The sequence below is a fragment of the Phocoena sinus genome, chromosome 15, assembly GCF_008692025.1.
Source record: "Phocoena sinus isolate mPhoSin1 chromosome 15, mPhoSin1.pri, whole genome shotgun sequence".
Taxonomy (NCBI): Eukaryota; Metazoa; Chordata; class Mammalia; order Artiodactyla; family Phocoenidae; genus Phocoena; species Phocoena sinus.
Window position 1 is genome coordinate 50757179 of NC_045777.1, and position 25104 is coordinate 50782282.

The 25104-nt window shown below is 57.9% G+C and overlaps 1 protein-coding gene across 2 annotated transcripts; it reads right to left on the reverse strand.

Moving 5' to 3' along the window:
* Positions 1-81: 81 nt before the first annotated feature.
* On the reverse strand, positions 82-24681 carry CLCN7 (chloride voltage-gated channel 7). Of its 2 annotated transcripts, XM_032604019.1 has the most exons (25): positions 24475-24681; positions 16909-16980; positions 13649-13720; positions 13489-13554; positions 12973-13105; positions 12631-12740; positions 11901-11981; positions 10958-11020; positions 10752-10835; positions 10151-10244; positions 9822-9886; positions 9312-9428; positions 8572-8626; positions 8174-8234; positions 7441-7579; positions 6542-6635; positions 5241-5410; positions 3702-3753; positions 3333-3460; positions 3061-3146; positions 2687-2816; positions 2058-2117; positions 1779-1955; positions 1437-1517; positions 82-1287 (listed from the first exon to the last, which is right to left on the reverse strand). In XM_032604019.1, the coding sequence occupies exons 1-25, from the start codon at positions 24625-24627 to the stop codon at positions 1201-1203; spliced, it is 2430 nt and encodes an 809-aa protein (XP_032459910.1). In that variant the 5' UTR covers positions 24628-24681; the 3' UTR covers positions 82-1200. The 2 variants fall into 2 exon arrangements, with proteins under 2 accessions (XP_032459910.1, XP_032459911.1); XM_032604020.1 differs by lacking the exon at positions 16909-16980.
* Positions 24682-25104: the final 423 nt, after the last annotated feature.

Consider the following 25104-nt stretch of genomic DNA (forward strand, 5'->3'; position numbering starts at 1 on the left):
CCCCACCCCAGTGGGCCTGTGAATACTGGGAAACTGGACCGTGGCCCACGCTGGATGGGAACGAGAAGCCGGCACCAGTTGTCTGGGTACAATTCCTTTATTTCTCCCATTCAGTTCCCCACACTTGGACCCCTGTGCCCCCCCATGGAGGGCTCCCCTGCCAGGATGGAAGAGGTCTTTTGCGGCCCCATCCCCTTGAAAGAGGCTAAAACCCAGGTGGAGTGCCCGCCAACCTACCACAAAGGAATCCACGGACCTCATCACAGAAGTGGGCTGGGGACGTGAGTCACTTTAGAAAAAGTCCCGTGGGGCACCGGGGACACAGGATCCCAAATCTGGCACTGCCCAGCCTGGGAGGGGTGCATCCCTGCTCTGGGCTCGCCAGCTCTTCCCAGAAACAACCTGCCCCCGACACTGGAAGCAGAGCTGCCCCAGAACATCACTCGGGGCTGGGGGTCCTCAGGGGCCCATGGGGCCCCCGTGTGCTGAGAAGACCCGCCTTCCCTGTGCCGTCCACACAGGCGCTGTGATAGAGGCATGGCTGGACTTGGGGGTCCGGGCCCACAGGAATGTCTCAGCTCTCCCCTTTGGCCCAGACCCCGGCTCAGAGTCCACTGCACCAAGTGGGTGCGGCTTGGGGTGCACGGGTGTCTGGGAGTGCGGCTCCAGGGTCTGCTCTCCAGGTGGTCCTGCTCCCCCGAGCCCTCGCCTTCATGAGTCCAGCTTGTGTTTCTGCCCAGACCCCAAATCTCACGGCCGCAAACTGAGCTGAGGGCTGAGAGGGACAGGACCAGAGGCCTCTTCTGCAGCCTTGAGTCGCCCAGGCCTCCAGCTGGAGGTGCTTAGGGTGCACTGTTTCCAGGCTATGGGCCCCTCCTGGGGGCTGCAGTACTCGGACCCACAGGGCCCAGCCTGCCAGCTGTCACACGTGCACACACATGCAGATACATACGCACACTTGCGGTCTCTCAAAAAAGAGCAGCAGTTCTACAAACTGACTCCTCGAAGTCAGGAAACAGGAGGCTGGCGTGTGAAATCTTGGAGGGTGAAGGAATGAGGTCGGGGGGGGAGGGGGGCACTGAGAACACGAAGAGACCACATGTGTCACACGCTGGCTGGGCTGTCCCCGAGCTCTGGAGGACGCTGGATCCCCCGCTGCCTGGGGAGCAAGGCAGGCACCCCGGGGGAGGTGCCAGGGCCTCACGTCTGGGCCAGAGAGAGCTCCTCTAGGCCCCCCTTCCCAAGCCGGTACCTGGCGAGGTCCTTCCTGGTCACCAGCCCGACCACCTGTGGGAGCAAAGCCAGATCATGGGATCCAGCGGCCTCTGCCTCTGTGGATGCCGCTGTCCCGTGTGCGGAGGACAGCATAGTCTGGGGGAGCCCTGCGGGTGGGCAGGCAGGTTGGTAGGCTGGAGGCAGTGGGCTCCCCCCATCACCTGATTGCAGTTGTCCACCACCACCAGGTGCCTGAGGCCCAGGGCCCGAAACAGCTTGAACACCCGCGGGAGAGATGCCTCCTGCAATGCAGACACAGCCTCAGCTCACCCGCCAGCCCCTGCCCCACCCCGGGACAGGAGCGGGCCAGGACCTGCCGCCCCCCTGCCACACCCCCGCCTCAGCCAGCACATCCTGCTCTGTAGCCACCTCCACCCTCCTACAGAGCTCACCCCCCACCCGTCTGCAATGGCCAGTGAAGCCAGAACGCCACCAGGGGTGGTGGCTGCATGAGGCTCTGGAAGTGGGGGTCAGGCCCCTGCTCCCCACCGCCCCTGCAGCACCTGGGGCACCGTGTAGGGGGAGGGGTTCATGAACTCGGAGAGGTCCATGGTGCACTCCCGCTCGTCCTGGGACACATGGATGGACTGGATGGGGGGGAAGCGCGGGTAGGCATCACGGAAGTCCTTCAGTCGCAGCCGGCGCCGTAGCAGGCCCATATAAGAGCGTTCTATGAACACCTGCAGGCGGGGGGGCAGGCAGTGGGTGGCAGCGCCTCAGAGCCCAGGGCCCTGCCCGGCATCTCCTGCCACCCCCTTCTCCTGCCACCCCTGACAGCCTACCTTGTGCTTGAGCAGGACGATGAGCTGGGAGCGCAGGATTAAGCCCTGGAGCCGGGCTGGCTGCACAAGAAACAAAACACCCTTGTCTGTGGAGGACCTGGGACTTGGGACCTAGGGCCTGCCCTGCCGGCTGGTCCAGAGGGGCCAGGCAACAGCACCAGGATGCCTGGGGGCTCCATCCAGGGTCCCCAGCGATGCTGGCTGCCTACAGGCACTGGCCCTGCTACAGGCATTTCACCTGCACAGGCTCACAGATCCCCAAACGCCCAGGAGGGGAGGCAGGACCCCAATCATGAGGTGCTGAGAGACCATAGCATTTGTGGGGGCGAAAAGCAGACCGTGGCCCAGACGTCGCTGCACCTTCCATCAGGACCTCCTGACAGGCACAGCTGTGACTCCTCAGCTGGGGGTGCAGCTTGGGGTGTGACCACAGGACACACAGGCGCATCAGTAACTACCCAAGCTGCAGGAACAGTGCTCACATGGACCTGTCTTCACAGCCGTGTGACCAGCGGAATTCTACCAGAAACCCCAGAGCAGGGCGTCCACATTCACGGGAACCATGGCCCCCAACACGCCCCACTCGCCAGCACAGATGATGAGCCCGGCTTCCTGCAGCTGGGTGGTACCTGCGTGCCGTCAGCATCCTCCACCACAGGGAAGCCATTATGATTGGACGCCGTGCTGCTCAGCACGTCCACAATGATGCCCACCTTCTCCCTCCTCCGCAGACAGGTGACTGGTGTGCTCATCACCTCCCTGTAGAAGAAAGACACTGTGATCCACCACGGGGCAGAGGAAGCTTTCCGAACAGCTCAACATGCAGGAAGTGGCCGGACTCAGGAAACCTGGAGACAAGGTGGGCCAGGAGCGCAGACCCCCAGGTGCTGCCCTGGGGGAACCAGCCCTGTACCCACGTCCTGCTCCAGGCTGCCCCCACCAAGCCTCCCAGGGCGTCCAGCACCCGCCCCCCAGCCTGCGGGCCTGCCCCGGGGAGGGGTACCTGGCGGTGAGCGAGTGTGAGGTGACTGGGGCTTCCCAGTGCAGGAAGGGCACACTCTGCAGCTGGATGTGCATGTCGTACAGGCCCTGGGGAGAGGATGGGCACGGCCATGCAAGAGGCTGCTTGCGGGGCAGCATCCACAGGGTCCCCTCCCTTGCGGTGGCCGAAGACCGCCAGTCTTTCTCCCAGCCTCAGGTTCCGAGGCCAGGGGCACGGGGAGGGGCTCCAGAGCGAGGGCGAGCAAGGCAGGCGGCCTCTCCCACAGGCCGCACCTCGATGAAGACATCCCCCACAATCTTGGCGGTCATCAGCACCAGCATGATGGGGAAGCCGTAGGTCACATTGCTGGTGGCCTCCATCATGATGACTGTCAGGCTCAGCGTCATCCTCACAATCCCACCTGCCAGGAGGCGGGGAGGGGAAAGGAGGGTTGGGGGGGGGCACGAGCCTCTGCAGGCTGCACCGCCGGCCCCTCCCATGTTCCCGTGCCGTGTTCCCTGTGCAGCTCCCGCTCTGTCCATGCAACCCCGTGTACCGGCCCCCCTAGATAGCACCAGATGGGGACAGTGACCCTGCCCAGTCACACGCTGGGGGAGTGGCCCTCCTGACCTCCGGACGCCCATGTTGCAGCCAGCACTCACCCAGCTGGGCAGCTGCTCCCATCAGGGCGTACTTGCCGGGGTCTGCCCAGACCTGCAGGGAAGACAGAGGGGATGCTGTGGGAAACTGGCAGCCAAACCCACCAAGATACACTGACAGCACTGGGCCCAGGAGGAAATCCTACAGTTTACACAAAAAATGCTCTGTGGCAGCATCACCTGAGTTTGCAAATACCCTAGCTGTGCCCGCTCAGGGATGCACTGAATAAACTCTGCCACCTGCAGAACTCGGCAGCCTAAGACAGGAGGGTATGCACTATGGCCGGGGCGGGGGGGGGGGCACCCCGCGTGTGTGCAGTGACCGGAGTCCGTGCACAAATGCCTGCGCCACACCAGGGAGCCTAAAAAGGAGTGAAAATCGGACTCAGGCTACAACATGGATGAGCCCTGAAAACATGGTGCTCAATGATGAGGCCAGACACCGAAGGCCATGAAGCGTGATTTCGTGAATCTGCAACCATCAGAAGAGGCACATCCATGGAGGCAGAAAGCTGATTAGTGGCCACCAGGGGCTGGGAAAGGGGGACACAGATGTGACTGCTTAATGGGGACAGGTTTCTTTTTGGAGTGATGAGAACATCCTGGAACTAAGCAGCAATCACGGTTACACAGCTCTGCGAACAGGCTAAAGAGCCACCCAACCGTTCACTTACAGAAGGAGAGAGTTTATGGCAGGGGTCCCCAACCTCCGGGCCATGGACTGGACCGCACAGCAGGAGGTGGGCGGTGGGCAAGCGAGTGAAGCTTCATCTGCTGCTCCCCATCGCTCGCATTACTGCCTGAACCATCCCCCACCCCAATCCACAGAAACACTGTCTTCCACGGAACCGGTCCCTGGTGCCAGAAAAGGTTGGGGACCACTGGTTTATGGTACGTGAGTTACGTATCAATTTTAAAAAAACAAAATTAAACTAAAAACCGTGTCTGGAAGGAAACCTGGGACACATGACCTGGACCCAGTGAGGGAAGGCTTGCTGTGCGTCTCTTAGAGTTTTTTTTTTTTTTTGCGGTACGCGGGCCTCTCGCTGTTGTGGCCTCTCCCATTGTGGAGCACAGGCTCCGGATGCACAGGCTCAGCGGCCATGGCTCATGGGCCCAGCCGCTCCGCGGCATGTGGGATCCTCCCGAACTGGGGCACAAACCCGTGTCCCCTGCATTGGCAGGTGGACTCTCAACCACTGTGCCACCAGCGAAGCCCCTCTTACAGTTTTTTAAAGTCTTACTTGAACAACTAAGATGCAAATAGAAGACTCACAGAATAAAGACCAAGGAGCCCACGGAGGCAGGTCGGAGGAAGAAGCCAGAAGGCAGCTCCGGGGCCAAGACCTGGACACCACACTCCCAGGCCCCAACTCCTGCACCTGCCCCATCCTTCTACACCACGCTCTCTCCCAACACCCGTGCCCTCCCTGAAGGCCACACACACGCACGACCCCTGCTCTGGCCCACGGTGGCCCTAGTGGGCACTGGGAACACCACCCCTTCCTCCCAGCCCAGCCGGCCCCTAAGACCCCCACTCACTGCGGCCCCGGTGAGGTAGGACAGGGAGATGCCAAAGAGCCGGCCCCAGGCAGCTCCGATGAGCAGGGATGGGATGAAGACACCGGCCGACACCGTGAGCCCGTAGGTCCAGCAGGCCAAGAAGAAGTAGACCAGGGTGAAGAGGCCGAGCGTCATGGGGTTGTAGGAGCCTGCGGAGAAGGCGCTGGCCAGGGCTTGCCACACGGATTCAACCCCAGGTGGAGCTGCCTGCCCAGCAGCCCGTCAGAGCCTCCTGGTCACACCCAGACCCCCAAAGTCACCCCCTTCTCAGAGGCCAGGGTGCCGGGGTCTTGGGGGCCCAGCACTCAGAGTGTGAGCACGGCAGCCCAGCGGGCAGGGCAGAGGGGAGCTGGGGCCACCAGGGCCCAGAGCTGCCAGCAGGATGGTGACCTGGGCCAAGGGAAGGTGGCTGCTGAGGTCTGCATGGAAAAGGGTGGCACTGAGACCACCAAGGGCCAGGGGAGGGTGCAGGAGGGAGGCCATGGCCGCCACGGCCACCACCCTGCACCAGATGACTCCAAAAGTGGGAAGACGTCACACAAACCCCGGAGCCAGCACCCCCAGGGGGCCTGTATGGCCCGCTCAGCATCTTTGGGGGCTCGGCCTCCCCCACGTTTAAAATCCTTTCTGCTAAATTGCGTGAACTTCCCCAGTGCGTGCACGCACGCACACGCACGCATGCGCACGCACAAATGTGAGAACCAGGGAGTTCCCAGAACTGGCGTGTCAGGAAACAGCTAGAGCCACGGACAGATGGGCAAGCACGTCACAGCAGCCACTCTGGATCTCGGGGGTGTGCCCCTCCTCCCCGCCCCCACCCCGCGGAACCGAAAACAGGGGAAGTGGAAGCAGGTCTGTGCCCAGTCTGAGCCTGTTTGTTATTAAGAACATGAAGCTGGGCAAGGCACCTCGCTGGTATACGAGTCACCAGGCTGTTCTCTGACTGAGAGTGACCTCTGCGAGCAGCGCCCAGAAGAAAAACTCATCCTAGGAGGTAAGACTGTCTTAATGAACGACAGGATGGCCTCCAGGGAGGGAAGGAGACACGTGGGGAGCTTGGCTGGGCCCCTCCCAAGCACTGGCCACCAGCCAACCCCAGGCTGCCAGCCCCCACGCTCCAGCGCACTCAGCCCTGCAGGGAGGCAGTGGGGGCTCGGCCAGAAGCCATCAGCCAGGCCTGGGCCCAGTGTCTGTGGGCCAGCTGCAGACCAGGCCAGAGGGAACAGGCCCACATGGGGACCTGTGTCTGACAGCACAGAGTGCAGAGCATGGGCACACACCTGGGGGGTCGTGGAAAAGGCTGACCACGCTCTTCTCTGGGGTGTTGAAGAAGGCTGCAGCCATCGAATTATACTCGCCATCGGCACAGAAGAGCTGCAAAGTCAGGAAAGAGAACAGGCCAGTGGGACACAGTGTCCTGGCCTGGACAGCATCAGGCACCAAGCACACAACAGGTGGGTCAGGCTGCTGTCTTGGAGGGGAGGCAGGACCCAAGAGCCAGACCCTGGCCCAGTGAGGGCTTCAGAAGCCATCCAGCCAGGCAGGGGCTGCATGGCGAGTCTGTCCCTGGGGTACGTGGGGATCCAAAGGCTCACGTTTGGAGCACGCTCCCACAGTTCACTGGGCAGACTGTGGGTCCCTGCAGGCCTTGACCAGGGCAGGGGCTCCATGCAAAGCTGTGTGGGTCAACCCCACAGCCCCACCAGAGCCAGCCATGCACCCCAGACCCACATCTGTGACAGGCCTGTGAGTACACACTCCACACCCACCGGCAACCAGCAACTGCTTTCAGTTCTGGATGTTTCCCATAAACAGAAACCTCATGATGTGTGGCCCTTGCTGTCTGGCTTCTTTCACTCAGCAGTGTTTGCCAGGTTCATCTGTGTGGGAGCTCGTGTCAGAGCTCCAACCCTTCCTACAACTGAGGAAACCCACTGTGTGGATGGACCAGGCCGTGTTCACCTGCTCGTCACTGACGGGCACAGGGGCTGCGGGGAGTTGTGCTGCGATGAGCGTGTGCACGTGAGTTTCCGCCTGCAGGCCCACAACCCCACCTCCACAGTCCCCTTGCAGAACCTGTCAGGCCGCTGTTCTGAGAGGACCGGGGTGAGTCCCCAGGCCGACGTGGCACCCACCCATGTCTGGGAAGGCTCACCCTGCTCCTGCCCCGGCCTCCTACCTGGAGTGGATAGGACACGGAGCTCCCCTGCAGGGGCTGGCAATCCCGGGACGAATAAATCAGCACGAAGGCAACCGTGGCCGTGACGGCGGCCACCAGCATGGCCTCGATCACCTGAAGGCAGGGCCGGTGGATGTACCTGGAGCAAAGAGCCGGGGTGGACCGAGCTGTGGGATGGCTGGGGCGGCAGCCAGGACAACCTGAGCCTGCAACTCGGGAGAGCCGTCCAGGATGCTGAGCTCATCTGATGACCAACCCGCCCTGGCTCCTGAACACTCTCAGGCTGCCTCCCGGATGCTCCCCAACCTCATTTTATGTTAGTGCAAAAAGACAAGAAAGAAGAAAGCCAAGACCCACCCCTACGGCTTCAGAAAAACAGAGAGCTCTCATGATGGCTCTCCTAACAGCAGAGGACCTGTGTTGGACCAAACGTGCCCAAGTCAGGATGGCCCCATACAAACCGCGCTGGCGCTGACATGAGAGGCCCAGAAGAGCATCAACCCAGGGCTGCACCGGATCCATGGGCTGTGCCTTCCCTGCCAGGGGCCACCCTCCAGGCTCCACCCGTCCCCCTGCCGAGTGGGTCTGTCCCCTCAGGTACAAAGCACTGTGGAGGAGTGTGCTTGGCATGTGGCTTCCCCACGGCCCCGTGGGCAAGAGCCCATGACCGGTCAGTTTTCAGATGCCCTGTGTGGCCACACCTCTCAACTCAGTCCCTGAACAGGTTTCTCACCTGATTCGAAACATCGTCAACCAGTAATTCAAGGCGTTGAACACAGCTCCGAGAATGCCACCTGGGACAAGGAAGGAGCTGTGTGTCCGGGACTCGGGAAGAGAAGCAGGCTGCCCAGGCAGCAAACGCCCGCTGGGTGGAGGGCTCACGTCCCACGGGCTTTCAGAGTAAGGAGTGTTGCCCAGGTCCGTCTGCTTCCCAAGGGGCTGTCATCAGCCAGAGTGCGGCTCCGGTCCTCCCAGGGTCGGGCTCCCTCCCCACTGCCCCGGGCGGTCCTGGGACAGCCAGCAGGGGTGGAGACCGCGTGCTTCTCTGGCCCTCGAAGCCGGGTCAGGCCTGGAGCCCCGCAGGCCCTGTCCCCACTGGTCGGCGCTGTCCCACGCGGGGACGGCCCTTACCCACCACGCCCATGGCGATGAAGATGGGGATCTCATGGATTGTGTACACCATCGTCTGTGCAGAGGGAGGAAGAGGAGACCTTCTGTGAGGAAAACTGCCACCAGCTCCTACTCAGACTCGGGACCGGACGTTTCACAGGACACACCTGTGCACGGGAACCCTGGCGCTTTCCTGCAGGGCGAGGAGGCTCCCAGAGAGAAAGGCCAGGTGCTTGGGCAGACCGCCTGCCTCCTCACACGGCGGCTCCGGGGGGCCGCCTGAGCTTTTGCCAAAGGGTAAGTGAGGGGCCACAAGCAAGGGAGAGGATGCTGGTGACCTAGCCACCCAGGACCTCTGACGCATCCACGGGTGAGGACCAGCCCCTGAGAGGCTCCCTGGGCTCAGCGATGGCAGTGTGCAGCGCAGGCTGCCCCAGAAATACTGCCTGCGCCTCTCGGCCTCCAGAAACTGCTGCAGGAGCGCTAGCCACCAGTCTAGTGATGTTACCTGACAGTCTGCAGGCACCTGAGCCACTCCTGAAGTGCCCGCTGGCTGATAGGCGCCACAACCTGCGCGGCTGGGTCACGTGCACCCTCCTGGAGCACCTCCAGCTCCAGATGCTCACAAACAAGGGCCCTATCCCACGGCTAACAGCTAGACCTTTCCAGAAGCCCGGCTCTCAGGCCGAACCTTGAGTAAACAACCTGGGTCCTGCTCATAGAAAGAACCAGAGAAAAAAGGGGACGATACAGTGGGTTACCTCAGTGTCAAATCTTCCAAAATTGATGAGACCGGGGCTGGACAGATCCCACACGTTTCCATGGTAAATGCTTAAGACGAAATTCAGGGTGAAGGTGGAAATCATGGAAGCAAAGAACTGCAGGCGGAAAAAGACGAGTGCCGTCAGAGCCGTGGTGATGAGTTGTGGCAGTGTGTACAGCGGCTGAGCCCAGGGCCAGAGGGTGGGGAGGGGCTGCAGCAAAAGGGCTGTCTCCCCTCCTGTCACCTGGGTGGTGCCTAGACCTTCCGAAGGCTGAGGGAAGGTGGCTCGGAGCCCCACTGGCTCGGCCAGGGTAAGAACGTGTGCGGGGCCTGGGGTCCCGATGAGGACGGAGGAGAAACAGGCCTATGGCTCAGGGACCCACCAGCTGGACGGGAAGCTCAGGTGCAGACCCCACAGTGTGGGCCAAGAGCCACGCGTCCACCCAGCCATGAAGGCCCAGTGCCAGGGCTGCCCGAACTCGGGAAGGTGGCCGTCCCAGGCACTTACGATTCTCCACGTCAGGAACTGATTCCAGAAGGATGCACCCTCCTCCAAGCTGAACAGGACCCCACCTGGAACAGCCAGTGGCCCAGCCCTGAAGTGCCCGCCCAGCCACAGACAGCCCCTCACCCACTGCCACCCATGCCCCCAGACCCCAGGACACCAAGCCCATGACAGAGGCAGCCATCGGGGCCTCTTGAGAAGCCCACCCCACACCCTCACCAGGCACTGAGTCCATCAACCCCAAAACCACCCCTCTCACAGCAGGGAGAGCCTGGCTCCCCCTACACGGGCAGTCACCAAGCTCTCAGACCAGGCAGGGCCACCCTCCTCACCCACAGGGGCCCCAAACGCAGCAGACACTCCGGCCGCAGCTCCTGCTGAGACAAAGTCCCGTTTCTCTGTGTCTCTGCGGAAGTACTCAAAGATCTGAACCAAGACAGACGGAGAGAGGGTCTCAGCCAGTGCCTCCAAGGGCACTTCTCTCAGAAAGGGGGGAGGTGGGCCCAAAAGCGAGGGGGGAGGGGAGGGAGGAATATGCGGAGGCCTCTGGACAAGCCACTCATCAACCATGGGGCTCACAACCCGTAGGACTGAAGAGCTGGGTCTCGGGCAGCTTGCCTGCCCACCAACATCCAGAGAAAATAACCCATTCACAGCAATATTTAAACACTGAGGTTTGTGCAAGAAGGACCAGAACTGAGCACCAGCAGCCCACACACATGACCTTCCCGACCTCTCTAGGCCACGCATTCCTGTGAGCTTACAGCTACAGATCATTTCCTTGCAGAAATGCACACTCACCCAGAGCACCAAGGCAACAGGATGCCCCCATGGACAGGATGCTAGGGACCCTCAGAGGCGAAGGGAAGAAGGCTGCAGGGGAGGTAGGGGCCCAGCCCTGGGGGTATGGACGTGGGCGCAGGGAAGACCCACCTTGAAATCCCGCTTCAGTGACGTGGACCTCCCCTGGGAGACCCCAGCAGCAATCACGGAGCCCGAATGGATCATTGGTCCCTCCTGGAAGGTACAAATGGCTGCGTTCAGATGGGCGCGGCTCCGGGGGGGGGGGGGGGACACACACCGGCCCCAGGCCCCACGGGTGCAGAGGGACTCAGGCAGGGGTAGCTGCACTCTGTTACCTTCCCCACAGCCAGTCCCCCAACCACGGACAGGATCACGCCAGACACTTTGATCACCAGGGTCTGGAACACAAAGGAAATTGCACCAAGTCTGATTAAAGGCCACACGTGGTCCAAGAACCTGAGGGACAAACTGCACACGGGAAGGGACCTAATCATGTGAGCCCTCGGCAGGCATGAGCACCAAAGAGGGGGCCGGCACCCACGGGGGGTGTCCTGGGGGAGGGGGAGCTGGCAGCTGATGCTCTCCTGATGCCCATCTCTTCAGCCCTTCTGTCCCACGTAGTCATGTACACACAGAAGACACACAAACAGCAGCTGTCGCTCCGTCCTCGGGCTCTGGGCTCCAGGCTCCTGCACCCGCACCTACCTCAGGCCCTGCCCTCCTGCTGCAGGGCACGGAGCACAGGCACCCCCATCCCTCCTGTCTGCTCCCCGGAGTACCTCCTCCCCAGACAGAGCAGGAGAGATGCTGCCAGCAAACCCCAGACCAAGGCACACCAGCTGCACACCCTGAAATGATCACGGGAGGAAACCTGACCTCCCAACCCCCTTGGAATCAGTGTGTTACCCAGAAGATCACGCACAATGAGATTAAGGAAAATTCTGAAAAAAGGAAAAAACTCACCACTCAACACAGCTACTCTCATTCTGAAATACTAACCACCGTATGGAACTTAAAATGTCTACGTGGTTGCAATCGTGACAGATGTACCTTCAAGTATTTTTGCGTCATTCAGAATGTACGACAGTTTTACCATTTTCCAAAGAAAAGTTCACATAAAACCTGCCAGCACACCCACACGCAGGCTCGTCAGCAGCAAACAGCACGGGTCTGGGCGAGTTTTGGAGGCGGAGGTGGACAAATGACACACTTCTCACCCAGCAAGGAAGCCCCTTGGGCTAAGCCCTGAGCTCCTGGTGGGGCCGCCTCGTGTCTCACCTTGAGCCGGACCACGTGGGGGATCTTCACCCCGTTGAGGAAGCACTTGATCTGGGGGATCCCGCTGCCAGCAGCGACCGGCTGGAAGGAAGGGCGCCAGCACTGAGTCCGCAGGCCGAGTGAGCCGCTACTGCTGCCGCCACCGCCACCAGGCCCAGGAAGACGCGCCATGCAGTGCCCAGGTCGCCCAGGGTAGCAGCTTCTCGCCTCTCCCCACTGATACACAGAGCAACCACCGAGGGGAGGAAACGCCTCGGGCACGGGAGGGCTCAGTTTCCCCAAGGCAGGCGGGGGTGCCCAGGATGATGGGAGGCCCACGTCACACACCCGCTGAGGGGCCAGCACTGTCGCACCCTCTGGGGGACACTGCACTGCACCCCAGACAGAAGCTCCTGGACGCTGCCCCTTCTTCCTTCCACCGCCCCGAAGGAAAAGCAAGGGGGCACAGGAAGGAAAGGTGCCCCAGGAGCGTCTGACCCCTCAGGTGGGTCCCTCCACCCGCACCCCTGGGCTGGGCGCTGCCTCTGCTCCCTGCTGCGTGAAGTGGGCGAGGGACTGTGCGGGTGGATGGGCACGGCCGCCAGGGCCAGGGTTGGAAGGCCCCAGGTGGGCTTTGTTTTGGCTGAACCGCCTGATGCCTAGCAAGGATTCCACTACAGTCTAGCCAGTGAGTCTCACCGGAAGACGCTGCGGGGGGTTGGGGTGGGGAGCGGTGGAGGGGCCCACCTACCTCTATGAAGGCGACGATCACAGAGCCCAGGAGCACAAAGGCCACATTGAGCGAGGCCCACAGCAGGAGGGAGAAGGACAGCCCGCCCCGTGCCGTGAACTTGTCAATGTCTGGGCTCGTCAAGGACCACGCGGGGTGGTGTCACCCAGGCGCCACTCCCCAGTGGGCTGCACTCTGGACTCTGGGACCTGGAGCACTTAGTGGGCATCTCAGGGTCACCACAAAGCCTGACCCCCAGACATGCAGCCCCCGCCCAGTCACGTCCCCCGGCCGATGGCATAACACAGGTGGGGGCTCCTCCTGTGGACCCGCTGGCTCTGGGCAACCACAGACAAAGGATACTGTCCTTGACGACCCTGTACTTTAGGCCGGCCAGCTTCTCCACCACGATGTCGATGAAGCAGGCCACGAGGCCCGTGAGGATCCCGATCATGGCACAGATGACCCAGCGCTTTATCTCCACAGTCCGGAAGGCCTGTGGCAGCGGGCATGAAGGGGGGCGCTGTCACAGGAGGGTGCGGAGGCGGGACGTCCCGTCGTGGCCTGCTCTAGTGACTGCCACCACGCACAGGGCTGCCCTCAGGACCCTGAGTCCCAGGAAGAGCAGCCCCACCGACATCTCAGAGGCCGTGGAGCACTGGTGGGACAGAACTCCCATCATAACTGGATGCTGACGCTCCAGCCGCCACAGCCACCACCCCTAAGAACAGCTTCCTCAGTGGTAATGATGTGACACCCGCACGGGTCTCCATGCCGGGCAGCGGCCAGCGCTCACTCCAGGACACCAGCTGGAGCCGAGAGGGGAGGGAGGTGGTGGGGACACCGTGGCCATGAGGCCCAGCTGCCCGCCAGACTCACTGTGTGATTGATGCGCCGCTCCTCCTCCAGGAACAGCTGGTTCTCGCTGTTGTCATAGTCCAAGCTCTGCGGACCGGGCAGTAGAAACACTAGTAATTGACCCCAGCTCGCAGGCTCAGGTCGGCCACCGTGGGAGAGGGCAGGGAGCAGGGGGGCCCACCTCATACTTGAGGGACAAAAGCTTCTCGTTGTGCGGGATCTCCTTGGGGAAGGGGTGAAGGGGGTCCATGTCCTGTGGGAGGAAGAGGCAGAGCTTGACAACCCAGCATATGTAAGAACGAAGCAGAACGAGGAAGGGGCCATGCTCACTCGTCCCGCAGGGCAGGGACTCTCCTGAGCCCAAAGCTAGACAAGCACAAGGCAGGAAGTGGCAGACACAGATCCTCCACAGGACACCAGCAGGCCAGGTCCCACAACGCCACGGCCAGGCGGGTTTATCCCAGGAACACAAGGTGAGTTGACCCCCAAAAAGCAATTAGTGTGGTGGGTTGACCCCCAAAAAGCAATTAGTGTGGTGGGTTGACCCCCAAAAAGCAATTAGTGTAAGATGTCTGTGGTCCACGTCCAGGTTCTGGCACCAGCCTCTGATCCACCCACTTGGCATCTCTGGGTGACGAGTGTGTCTGGGCTGGGGCTGGAAGACCATCACAGGATTAGCGGGCTGGAGACATAAGCAGCTCATCTCTAACGGCCAAGGATTTAATTAGTCCTGCCTGTGTAATGCAGCCTCCACACAAACCCCAAATAGAGGGGTTCAGGGAGATTGCAGCTGGTGAATGTGGAGGTGCTGGGAAGGTGGCTCCTAGGGAGAACGTGGGGGCTCTGCACCCCTTCCCACACCTTCCCGGGGCATCTCTCCCACCTGGTTGTTCTCAAGTCATGTCCTTTATGATAAACCAGTAACATAAGCAAAGTGTTCCCTGAGTTCTGCCAGCCATTCTGGCAAGTTATGGAACCCGAGGAGGAGGCGTGGAAACCCCGATTTACAGCTGGTCAGTCAGAAGCACAGGTGACAGCCTGGACTTGTCACTGGCATCTGAGGTCGGGGGGTCTCGTGGGACTGAGCCCTCAGCCTGTGGGTCTGCACGGATGCTGGGAAGTTAGGGTCTGAACAAACTGACCTGCAGGACACTCAGGTGGTGTCTGGACAATCAGAGGGTGAGTCGGTATGAAAGTAAAAACAGTTTGATACTGTTCCAATAGAATAAAGGACCAAGTCCACATGAAATGAACACCTCAGTAGTCACAAAAAGCATCTGACAAAACTCAACCCTTCGTGATAAAAACACTCAATAAACCAGGAATAAAGGGAACTTCCTCAACCTGATCAAGACACCTATAAAAAACCCACAGGTGGGCTTCCCTGGTGGCACAGTGGTTGAGAGTCTGCCTGCCGATGCAGGGGACGCGGGTTCATGCCCCAGTCCAGGAAGATCCCACATGCCGCGGAGCGGCTGGACCTGTGAGCCATGGCCACTGAGCCTGCGCGTCCGGAGCCTGTGCTCCGCAACAGGAGAGGCCACAACAGTGAGAGGTCTGCGTACCGCAAAAAACAAAAAAACCAAAAACCCACAGGTAACTTCATGCTCAGTGGTGAAAGACTGAAGCTCTTCCTCTGAGATCAGGAACAAGACGAGGATGCCTGCTCTGGCATTTCTACTCAGCACTGTCCTGGAGGTTCTACCAGCAGGGCAATTAGGCAAGAGAGAAAAGTGAAAGGCATCCAGATTAGAAAGGAAGTGAAACTCTTCTTTGCAGATGACATGGTCTTATGTATAGAAAATCTCCAAAAGTACACTAAAAACAATTAGTATTAATAACACATTTAGTAAGATTGAAGAATATAAGATCAGTATACAAAATCAAATGCATTTCTACGCACTTGCAATGAATGATCCAAAATGAAATTGAGAAAACAACTCTATTTACAATAGCATAAAAAGATACAGAAAATAAACTTATTCCTAAAACACATTTAACAAAAGAAGTGTAAGACTTGTACACCAAGAGTTGCAACATATTGTTGAAAAAAACTGAAGACGTTAATAAATGGAAAGCTATACTGTGGCTCGGGACATTTGATGTTAAGAGTCAATGCCACCTCTAAGTTCCAGCTGGCGTTTCTGGAGAAACTGACAAACTGAGCCTGAACCCCACACGGAGATACGCAAGGGATCTTGAAAGGCCAACACCTCCTTGAGAAAGAAAAACAATGTGGGATGATTCAAACTTCTTAATTTTGAAACTTACTACAAAGCTAGTCATTAGTAGAGTGTGGCCTGGGCGCAAGGACAGACAGAGAGCCCAGAAACAAATCCGTAATGCAGACCCAATGCAGCCAAAAATAAATAAATTTTTAAAAAGTGAAAAAAAAAACCCACAAAAACTGACCTTCAACAATGGTGCTGAGACAATTCAACAGGGAAAGAGTAGTTTTCTCAAGAAATGGTGCTAGGAAAACTGAGCATCCATATGCAAAAGAATGAATTTGGACCCTTATCTCATACCATGTACAAAATTAGTGAAAAACAGATCAAACATCTAAGCTACAGAACTCTTATAAGAAAAGACGAGCAAATCTTTGTAACCTTGGCTTAGGTGATGGTTTTAGACATGACACCCAAAGCACAAGCAACAGAAAGAAAACAGATCAAATGGACTTCATCAAAATTAAAAGCTTTTGTGCTTCCAAGGACACTAGCAGAAAGTGAGACCACCTATGGACCAAGCAGAAGTTTTTGCAAATCCTGTAACTGATGAGCAACTTGTGTTTAAAGTACATGAAGACTTCTTACAGCTTCATTATAAAAACACAACCTGATTAAGAAACATGCACGGGATCTGAACAGAGTTCCTCCAGAAGACATGAAGGACACACAGTACCAGCAGCCTCAGAGAAATGCAAGTCGGAACCATGAGCCACCTCCAAGGAGGAAGTCAAGTGCAAGTCTGGGGGAGGGGGTTTCGGGAAATGCTCCCCTGGCAGCTGCTGGACAGTTCGACCCCAGCACAGGGGCAGGTGAAGTGGACATCACCCATGTCCAAGGGCCCACCACCCCGAGACGCCCTCCTGCAGGCCCCACACCTGCCCACGGCACCTGCCCCCCAGCCCGCACACAGCAGCTAGCTCAACAGTCCTGGCCTGACATGTACTCCCCAACCTCTGCTCATTGGGCAGCCTCAGGGGACAGGGCCCCGCAGAGCAGTCTTCCCTGGTCGCCCAGACTCTGCAGACCTCACTGTCTGCACGTCACTCTGTCCCCATACTCTGCACAGAACCGCCACTGTCTGCCATCCTCTTGTTCAGGTTTTCCGTCTGCCCTCTGCTAGGCTGTGGCTCCACAAAAGCAGGCCTGACTTTCCCAGGAAGGGGCCTGGCATGAGCAGGAGCTCCAAAAATGGGAAAGGACGACCACTCACAGGGTCCAGAAGCTCATCATCCAGTTCCACGTTGCTCATCTGTCCGATCCGGAAAAATGCTGAATGGGGTGACTAGAAGCAGAAGAGAAATCATAGGCCGCTTAGCTATGGGGCCGGGCTGCACTGTGCACTACCCCATTGCCTGGCCCTGCCTGTGGAGCACAGAGCCGCACCTGCTGTGTGGGAGACTCCAGCAGGGCCAGTGCTGGACCCCAGGCCCATCCCCATGACCCACAGCCTGTCACTGAGGAGCCCAACCTTCAGATGGGAAGCCCCACCTTCCCCTGTTCTACAGTGTCCTCCTGGCCACCCTCCTTCCCTGGCCTGGAAAACCCTGGTGATTGAGGGCCCCTCCTCCAGGAGCCTTTCTATCCCCCCACCTCCAAACCCCATCTTTCTCTGTTCAGCCCCATCATGACACTGAGTGGCTACCAGGTGGGGACCCATCACAGGCCTCCAGGCAGGCCCCCCAGATATGTGCCCCTTTCCGGGGCAGGACCTTTCTGAAGCGGGGCTGCACTCCTAGGCACAGGGGCAGGTCAACCACAGAGGACGGACACCCTGGCACATGACTGCCCTCACGCCCACTGCCAGGTATGGTGGAGGCCAGGACTAGGGAACAAAACACAGGCTGCTCACAGATGCATTTCAGAGAAACAAGTCATGCTGCAGGACACAAACACTGTGTGGAACATACGGCATAAAAACACAACCCGGGGCTTCCCTGGTGGCGCGGTGGTTGAGAGTCTGCCTGCCAATGTAGGGGACGTGGGTTCGTGCCCGGGTCCGGGAGGATCCCACATGACGTGGAGCGGCTGGGCCTGTGAGCCATGGCCGCTGAGCCTGCGCGTCCGGAGCCTGTGCTCCACAATGGGAGAGGCCACAACAGTGAGAGGCCCGCGTACCACAAAAAAACCCAAAATAAAACCCAAAAAAACCCACAACCCGGTGCTCCTCTGAAACGCAGCCAGGCGCCCTGCCCTGCCTCTCCTCTGGCGGAAACCACGAAGTAGTGCAGGAACAAGGACCACAGAGCCCGCCATGCCAGAGCCCTGAGCACACAGTGATTCCAGCACAGAAAGTTTAATTCAGCAGCACTAACCCTACTGCTACTGGTGGTTACCAGGGGGTATGGGGGACAAGGGGGCTTTGGGGACACTGGTGACTCCTCTGGGGGATGTCGAGCCTCCTGGGGCTGCTGTGCCCAATCACGCAGCCTAGGCGTCTGAAAAACAAGAAACGTATTCTCTCCAAGCTCTTGAGCCACAAGTCCAAACTTGAGGTGTCAACAGGGAGGGCCCCCTCTCAGGGTCGTGTGGAGGATCTTCCAGCCTCTGATGGATGCCAGCAATCCTTAGTGTTCATTCCCTGGCTTGTGGCCACATCACTCCAATCTCTGCTCCGTTGCCACTGGCCTCGTGTGTGTGTGTATACATGCACGCATGTCTCTCCTCTCCCATGAGGATACCAGCCTGACCACATCGCAACATGACCACAGCTGCAAAGGTCTCAGACATGGGTTCCAGGTCAGGGGTGGAGACATTCCGGGGGGCACTGCGCACCCCACGGCAGGTGGTAACTTGTCAGGTGTGTTCACTAGACCAACATCCTGCTCCACCGTGTGACTGCACTTTTCTCTATGTATATACAGCAAACGTCGGTACAATGGGTGGGTGAGGAGAGAAATATAGCCGTTTTCTTTCTTAAAAACAATCGACAATGCCCCCAAACTGCTGAATCTGATGAGAAAGGCAGGGCGGGCCCTCCAGCTCCAAGCATGGGCAGGAATGCCTGGCCCGCTGGCCCAGAAAGGATCCCAGTTCCAGAGTGAACTCAACCCAGGAGGGGGCCCGGAGCTGCAGCCTCTGCTCCCTATGCATACACGAGTCATCAGGAAAGGTGTGCCAGTCGCCAGCCCGTCCACAGCAACACGGAACAGAGACGTCTCCACGGAGAAGACGGCGTGCAGACAGGCAGAACTGAAAGTTGGACTGTGAAAACAGAAGACCCATCTCCCGTCCAACCCAAGTCGGAGGTCACAGACCAGGTGGCCTGGCCGTTTGTACCTCACTCTTCACTGATGGACTGCACCCCATGATCACTCCCATCACACCAAGTCAGCCCCTACAGAGCAGCGCCTCTGCCACCTAAACAGTCCCCGAGGCTGAGGCTGCAACCGCGCACACTGCTGGGGGAGAGGGGGGCAGAACGGTCCACATGGCACGGACTCACTCGCTCAGGTGACAACGGGTCCTCAGCACCCAGCCGGGGGGACGCCAGGTGAGCACACATCTGCACCAGACAGCTCCATTCTGGACCCGGAAATGCGCTCATGCGGAGATGGCGCCCCCATTACAACTCCCAGGCACACCCTCTCCCACCTCCAGCACCTTCCTGGTTTCATCACCTCTTTTCTGAACTTTATGGGCATCTCTTAGGAAATATCTTTTGTGATGAAAGAAGCCATTTACTGAAAGTTCAGTGATTCATCTGTTGTGTCTGTTCCTTTCTCATTTCTTAAATGCAAGTTAATTACTAGTAGTTCCTCAAACTATTGATACACACAACAGCCTGGATGAAATCTCCATGCTTTCGAAAGAACTGAAAGATTTCAGACCATGTGGCTTCAGAGACTGGATGTGCTCGAAAGGTCAGACCCGGAGGGAGGACAGATTTGGGGGGTAGGGGGTGACTGTAAGAGGCAGGACAAGGGCACTGATGGACGTGCTCACACACATCCACACGTGTGACAATGGCAGGGTGCTACTCACACACATTGTGCCAACATCAATGCCGGGTTCGGCACGGTACTACCGTGAGGTAAGACGGAACCATCTTGGGAAACTGGAGGAAGGCACACAGGCCCTCTCTGTACTGTCTTTTCAACTTCCCGTAAGTCTACAATTATTTTAAAATTTAAACGCAAATGATACTACATCAAAGTGAAGAACTTCTGGGCTTCCCTGGTGGCGCAGTGGTTGGGAGTCCGCCTGCCGATGCAGGGACGCGGGTTCGTGCCCCGGTCAGGGAGGATCCCACATGCCGCGGAGAAGCTGGGCCTGTAAGCCATGGCCGCTGGGCCTGCACGTCCGGAGCCTGTGCTCCGCAACGGGAGAGGCCAAAACAGTGAGAGGCCCGCGTACCGCAAAAAAAAAAAAAAAAAAAAAAGTGAAGAACTTCTGTGTATCAAAGGAAACAACAGAGTGAAAAGGAACTAGCCCTACAGAATGGGAGAAAATTACAGATCATGTAACCGATAAGGGTTAATATCCAGAATACGTAAAGAACCCCTACAACCCAACAACAGCAAACAAGCGGATTAAAAAAACAGGCCAAAGACTTGGGACATGAAGATCAAAACCACAATGAGATACCACCTCACAGCTGTGAGGATGGCCAGGGTTAAAAAACAGAATAACAAGGACTGGTGAAGATGTGCAGAAACAGGAACCCTTGTGCACAGTTGCTGGGAGTGTTATATGGAGCAGCTGCTGTGGAAAACAGTATGGCGGTTCCTCAAAAAATTAAAAATAGAAATTACCTTATGATCCAGCAATTCCACTTCTTGTTATCTACCCAAATGAACTGAAAGCAGGGTCTCAAAGAGGTATTTGTACACCCACGTGCACAGCAGCATTTTTACAGTAGCCAAGGGGTGGACGGAGCCCAAATGCCCATCGACAGATGAATGTATAAACCTAAGGTGGTCCATCCACACAATGGAATATTATTCAGCCTTAAAAACAGGGAAATCCTGTCACATGCTACAGCATGGATGAACCTGGAGGACGTTGTACTAACAGAAAGAAGCCAGTCACAAAAAAACAAATACCCTATGATACCACTGCTATGAGACGTCAAATTCATAGAGACAGAAAGCAGAATGGCCTTTGCCGAGGGCTGGGGGAGGGGTGGGGAGTCAGTGTTTACTGGGACAGAGGTTCAGTTTGAGAGGATGAGAAAGTTCTGGAGGTGCTGGGGTGATGGCAGCACGACACTGGATGGACCTCATGCTGCCAGACTGTACACTTAGACATGGTTAGGACGGTAAATTGTGTTATGTGCTTTTACCATCATTAAAACAAAGTTCACAGACAATTTAAAGGCCGCCTGCCGCCCACTCTGCCACTTTGCATTTTAACCGCCCCTCCCAGCCCAATGCCCCCTAGCACTGAGGGCACAGGGCCTCTGTAGCCAGGGGCTTACAGTCAGAAAAACCAAGCTGCCCATAAACAAAAGTCAGTGTAAACCGTGAGAAAGGCTTTGAGGGCGATGGCAGAGCCTGAGGGAGAGGCCTGCCCGAGAGGTTGGGGAGGCGCATTAGGCTGAGACCTGATGAATGATGTGCAGAGGGGGCCGGATGGTAACAGCCCCGCTGCTGCACCTCACTTTCTGAGTGCTGCAGCCTCTGCCCGGAAGGCCTCCCAGGACCCTCTGACTAGGCTGGGCCCACCCTGGTCCTCAGCTCTCTGCACTGTCCGGTGGTACCCACATCTTCTCCTGCCCTCCCCCAGACTCTGAGCCCCTCACACTAGACCTGGGCAGGTACCACTAAAGGCCTGAGGGAGCCCTCAGGGGAGGGTCAGCTGAGGGGGCAGGCCTGGACTCTGCAAAGCGGGAGAGGAGGGGGAGAGGAGGTGGGGAGGAGGGGGGGGGAGGAGGAGGAGGATAGTATAGGGCGCTGAGGCAGAGGGACTTCCTGGAGGGGCTGCCCTGGGGCTGGGAGCCAGCTACGAGAAAGACAGGGTGCTCCCTTACATTGAGCAGGGCTCAAGGGGCCACTGGGGATGGTGATGACCTGCCCCTGCAGCTTGCCTGCACATGACCCCCTCCTGGCCCCCCATACTCCGACCGTAGCCCATGGCTCCAGGTCACCAGGGCAGAACACCCCAGTTCCCAGAGGAGTAAGTTCCCCAAAACTGATTCTAAACACTAACCTGAGGGTCCTACCCCTCAGGCTGCCTCAGGCGGAGCTTCCCGAAGCTGAGGTCCCTGGAAAGGACCCGCATTTACAAACACTGCAAATACCCACCCCCACACCCGGAGCCTCTGTTTCTGGCTCAGATTTCCCTCTGTAAGTTTTCAAAATGCTCTGCTTCCTGCTGCCCACATGACCATGACTTGCTGGCTGACCTCACCCTCTCCTTGCCCCAGGGGTGGACAGGCAGCAACTTGCTGGTTGACCCACCCTCACCCCACACTCAGGCACGACAGGCCGAGGGCCAGAGAGAGGGTAGAGCAACCCTGAATGGCCTGGTTCCAGCCAGATGGAGGCTGAGCTCAGGCCGGCCCCCAGCCCACCCTGCCTGGGGCTGCCCAGAGCAGCCACCTCATGGTGCCTGGCAGGTTCCCATGCCGGGTGCAAGAACACCAGCCTCCAACTCTGGACGCCCTGCAACAAACCATGAAGGACCAGGAGGTGGCAAGACAAGCTCTCCTGTCCAGCTCACCAGAACATTCTCATAGAGTGGTTGTTGGCCTGGGCTGTCACTTTAGTTCAAACGACCCTGGTCTGAGAGCAGCTTACAAGCCGCCGTCTGCTACAGCGAACTCAGCCCTCTGGTCCAGAGCCGACCCTCTTGCAAGAAAGCCGGCCTCGAGGAGTTCAGTGAGCTGCACGGGAGTCGCCCCAGGAACAGCAACTCAGAGATGATCACTTCCAAGCTGCCATTTTTAATATCTCTGAGAGTAACTAGCGTTTACCACCTTGTGACAGGTGGTGCTTGGGGCTGGAAGCATATTAGCTTTCCTGCTGGTGAGGAGCCTGAGGCACAGGAGGCTGCAGCACTTGCCTCTGCTGGTCCAGAGCAGAGTTCCTAGCACCAATTCCTCCAGTGCCCCCCTACCCCATCCACGCAAGGCCGTCTAAGGATCCTTCAAGGCTGGACTCTCCAGCTTCTGAAGGATTCTCCCACAAGATAAAGCTAAATTCGAAGCCTGCAGCTGTCCCCTGCAGGTCGACTCCGGTTCCTTCCCCAAGCCTCCACTCCCCACTCCGACTTACTTCCCAAATGCTCACTCCCTTTATCTTTCCCCTCTGTCCACCCGCCTGAGGATCATGCACTCTTCCAAGACTGGACCTAGTGTGACCTCTCCTGCTCTTGGGGTCCCTCACACCAGAGCACTGGGCCTGGTTTTCCAGGAGCCTGGAGCCAGGAGGAAGGAAGCTGCATCATGTACCTCTGAGTCCCAGGCAAACTGCATGCAGCCGAGCACACGACCCGCACACAATAAATTATGTTTTAAGTCACTTAAGAGCAGCTAGTCACTTGTTATTAAATGCAAATGAACAAACAAAAAAGGTCGCAAAGGTTCTTTTAAGGGAATGAGTTTTAAGGGAAGAAATCAACAGGTTATTTCAAAAAAAGCCAACTCCTGTGTCTATGCATAAAGAAAAGTGGGAAACTCTTGAGCACATTCAGTCCCAAAATAAACCCCAATTCAACCTCGAAGCTTCCAATCTCTCTACCTGTCACCCTTAAAGCCAAGCCAGTTTCATATTTCTGGTTTGTAAACTTCAGATTACCTTCTTTTAAAGAGTAAAAAAGAAACAAATGTTGTGAGAAGAAAACAACAAAGCATCCATATCCCCACCACTGCAAATTCTCCCCTTTCATGTCACTTCTCATGCAGACACAGAAAGCACTTCAACAGAAGATCCCACTCAAGGAACAGACTTTGACCTTCATTGTCTGATACATTTCTGGGGGCTGGGGAAACCTAGATAAGTTCTAGACAAACAGCCTGATACTTGAGTCCTTCCTCATTAAACACCACACAAGTGTTTAATGGACAGATCTAGGATAGGAGGAGAAAAACGAAAAAACAATCACAAAACCGAGTAAGGCCAAGCAATCAACAAAATAAGTTCATTAACTCAAAATTAACACACACGGAAATTCACTTAAGGACGCAAACTTCTGTGCTGACCTGCAAAGCACATTTCAACCACTGTGCTTCAATTTCAATGAACTGCTAAGGGAAACTGAACGCACATATTTGTCATTCCTAAGGTCGCCCTGAAGGCCTGTCCCGCTCCCTGTAAAGATGCAACCCCCCAGATATTCCCACTGCAAAAGCAAACTCTGCAACCTAAGCTCTTAAAATCTCTTGGGGTTCAAAAGCAGTCAAAATAGTTGCTCGTGTATACAGTGTTCCAAAAAAAAGAAAAGGAAAAGGTTACCTAAGCAGAAGACCATCTGCCGTCCCTTTAAATCCACTAAGAAATAAACTGTGAAGAGATAAATTAGCTTCATGCTACCGGGACTCTACAGCAGCGTGCGTGCGACTGGGCTCTCCCACGCTCCTTAACACCAAGATAATGGGCCGGCTCCTCGACCCCGAGAGTCACCGGGCCGAGCGCCTCCCAGCGCCTCCCAGGACTCCAGAACCCCTGGGCCCAGGTTCCGAGCTCGCCCTGCCGTTTACCAAGCGGGACCGAGGCGCGTTCCCGCCTCGGCCACTAGGACTGCCCGAGCACGGACTCGCCGCGTCCCCGCGGGCCCCGCTCCCGGCACCGGCAACCGCGGCGCGGACCCGACCCGGCCCGCCTCTCCCTGGGCTCACCGCGCGGACGGCCGCGGGCCCAGCCCCGTTCAACAGCGGCGTGGCCTCCCCGGCCGGCGCCCCGGGCCGCGCCGCCCTCCGCAGCAGCGGCGCCGCCTCGTCGTCGTCCACGTCGCGTCCGGACCACGACACCTTTTTGGAGACGTTGGCCATGTCCAGCCGCAGAGGACCGGCCAGGCAGCGCCTTGGCTGTGTTTGTTCTCGTGACCCGCGCCTCGGCCACGTGACCCGGACGGCCGTCACGTGGCCCAGACGGCACCCGCGTGCCCCGGCGGCGGCTGGGGGGGGCGCGCGCGGCCTTCTGGGAGTTGTAGTCCCGCCGCCTGGTGGACCGGCCTGTCAGGACCGATCACCACGTAGCAAACGGTTGTGCTGAAGACACAACACAGCCCTGTGGCCTTCCTGCGGAAAACGCTCCACTGATCCCATCCCAGGGCGAAAATGCAGATGAACCCAAATTGAGGGACACCTGCTAAACAGCTAGCCAGCTCGTCCCGTAGTGTCAGCGTCACGAAGGACCAAGAAAGGCTGAGTGACTGCCTTGGATGGAAGATGAAGAGATGGGCAACTGAAGGCTGCTCGTGGGCCTGGCATTTTGGGGACAATTGGCAAAGATTGGATCTGCACTGT

What these genes read in the sequence shown, in the direction of transcription:
- CLCN7 (XM_032604019.1), bottom strand. Translation starts at nt 24,627, where the DNA reads ATGGCCAACGTCTCCAAAAAGGTGTCGTGGTCCGGACGCGACGTGGAC. An exon ending in TTTTGTCCCTCAAGTATGAG is followed by an intron (nt 13,555 to 13,648) that starts GTGGGCCCCCCT and finishes CCCGGTCCGCAG; the next exon opens with AGCTTGGACTATGACAACAG. An exon ending in CCTACCTCACCGGGGCCGCA is followed by an intron (nt 3,754 to 5,240) that starts GTGAGTGGGGGT and finishes TCTTCCCTGCAG; the next exon opens with GTCTGGGCAGACCCCGGCAA.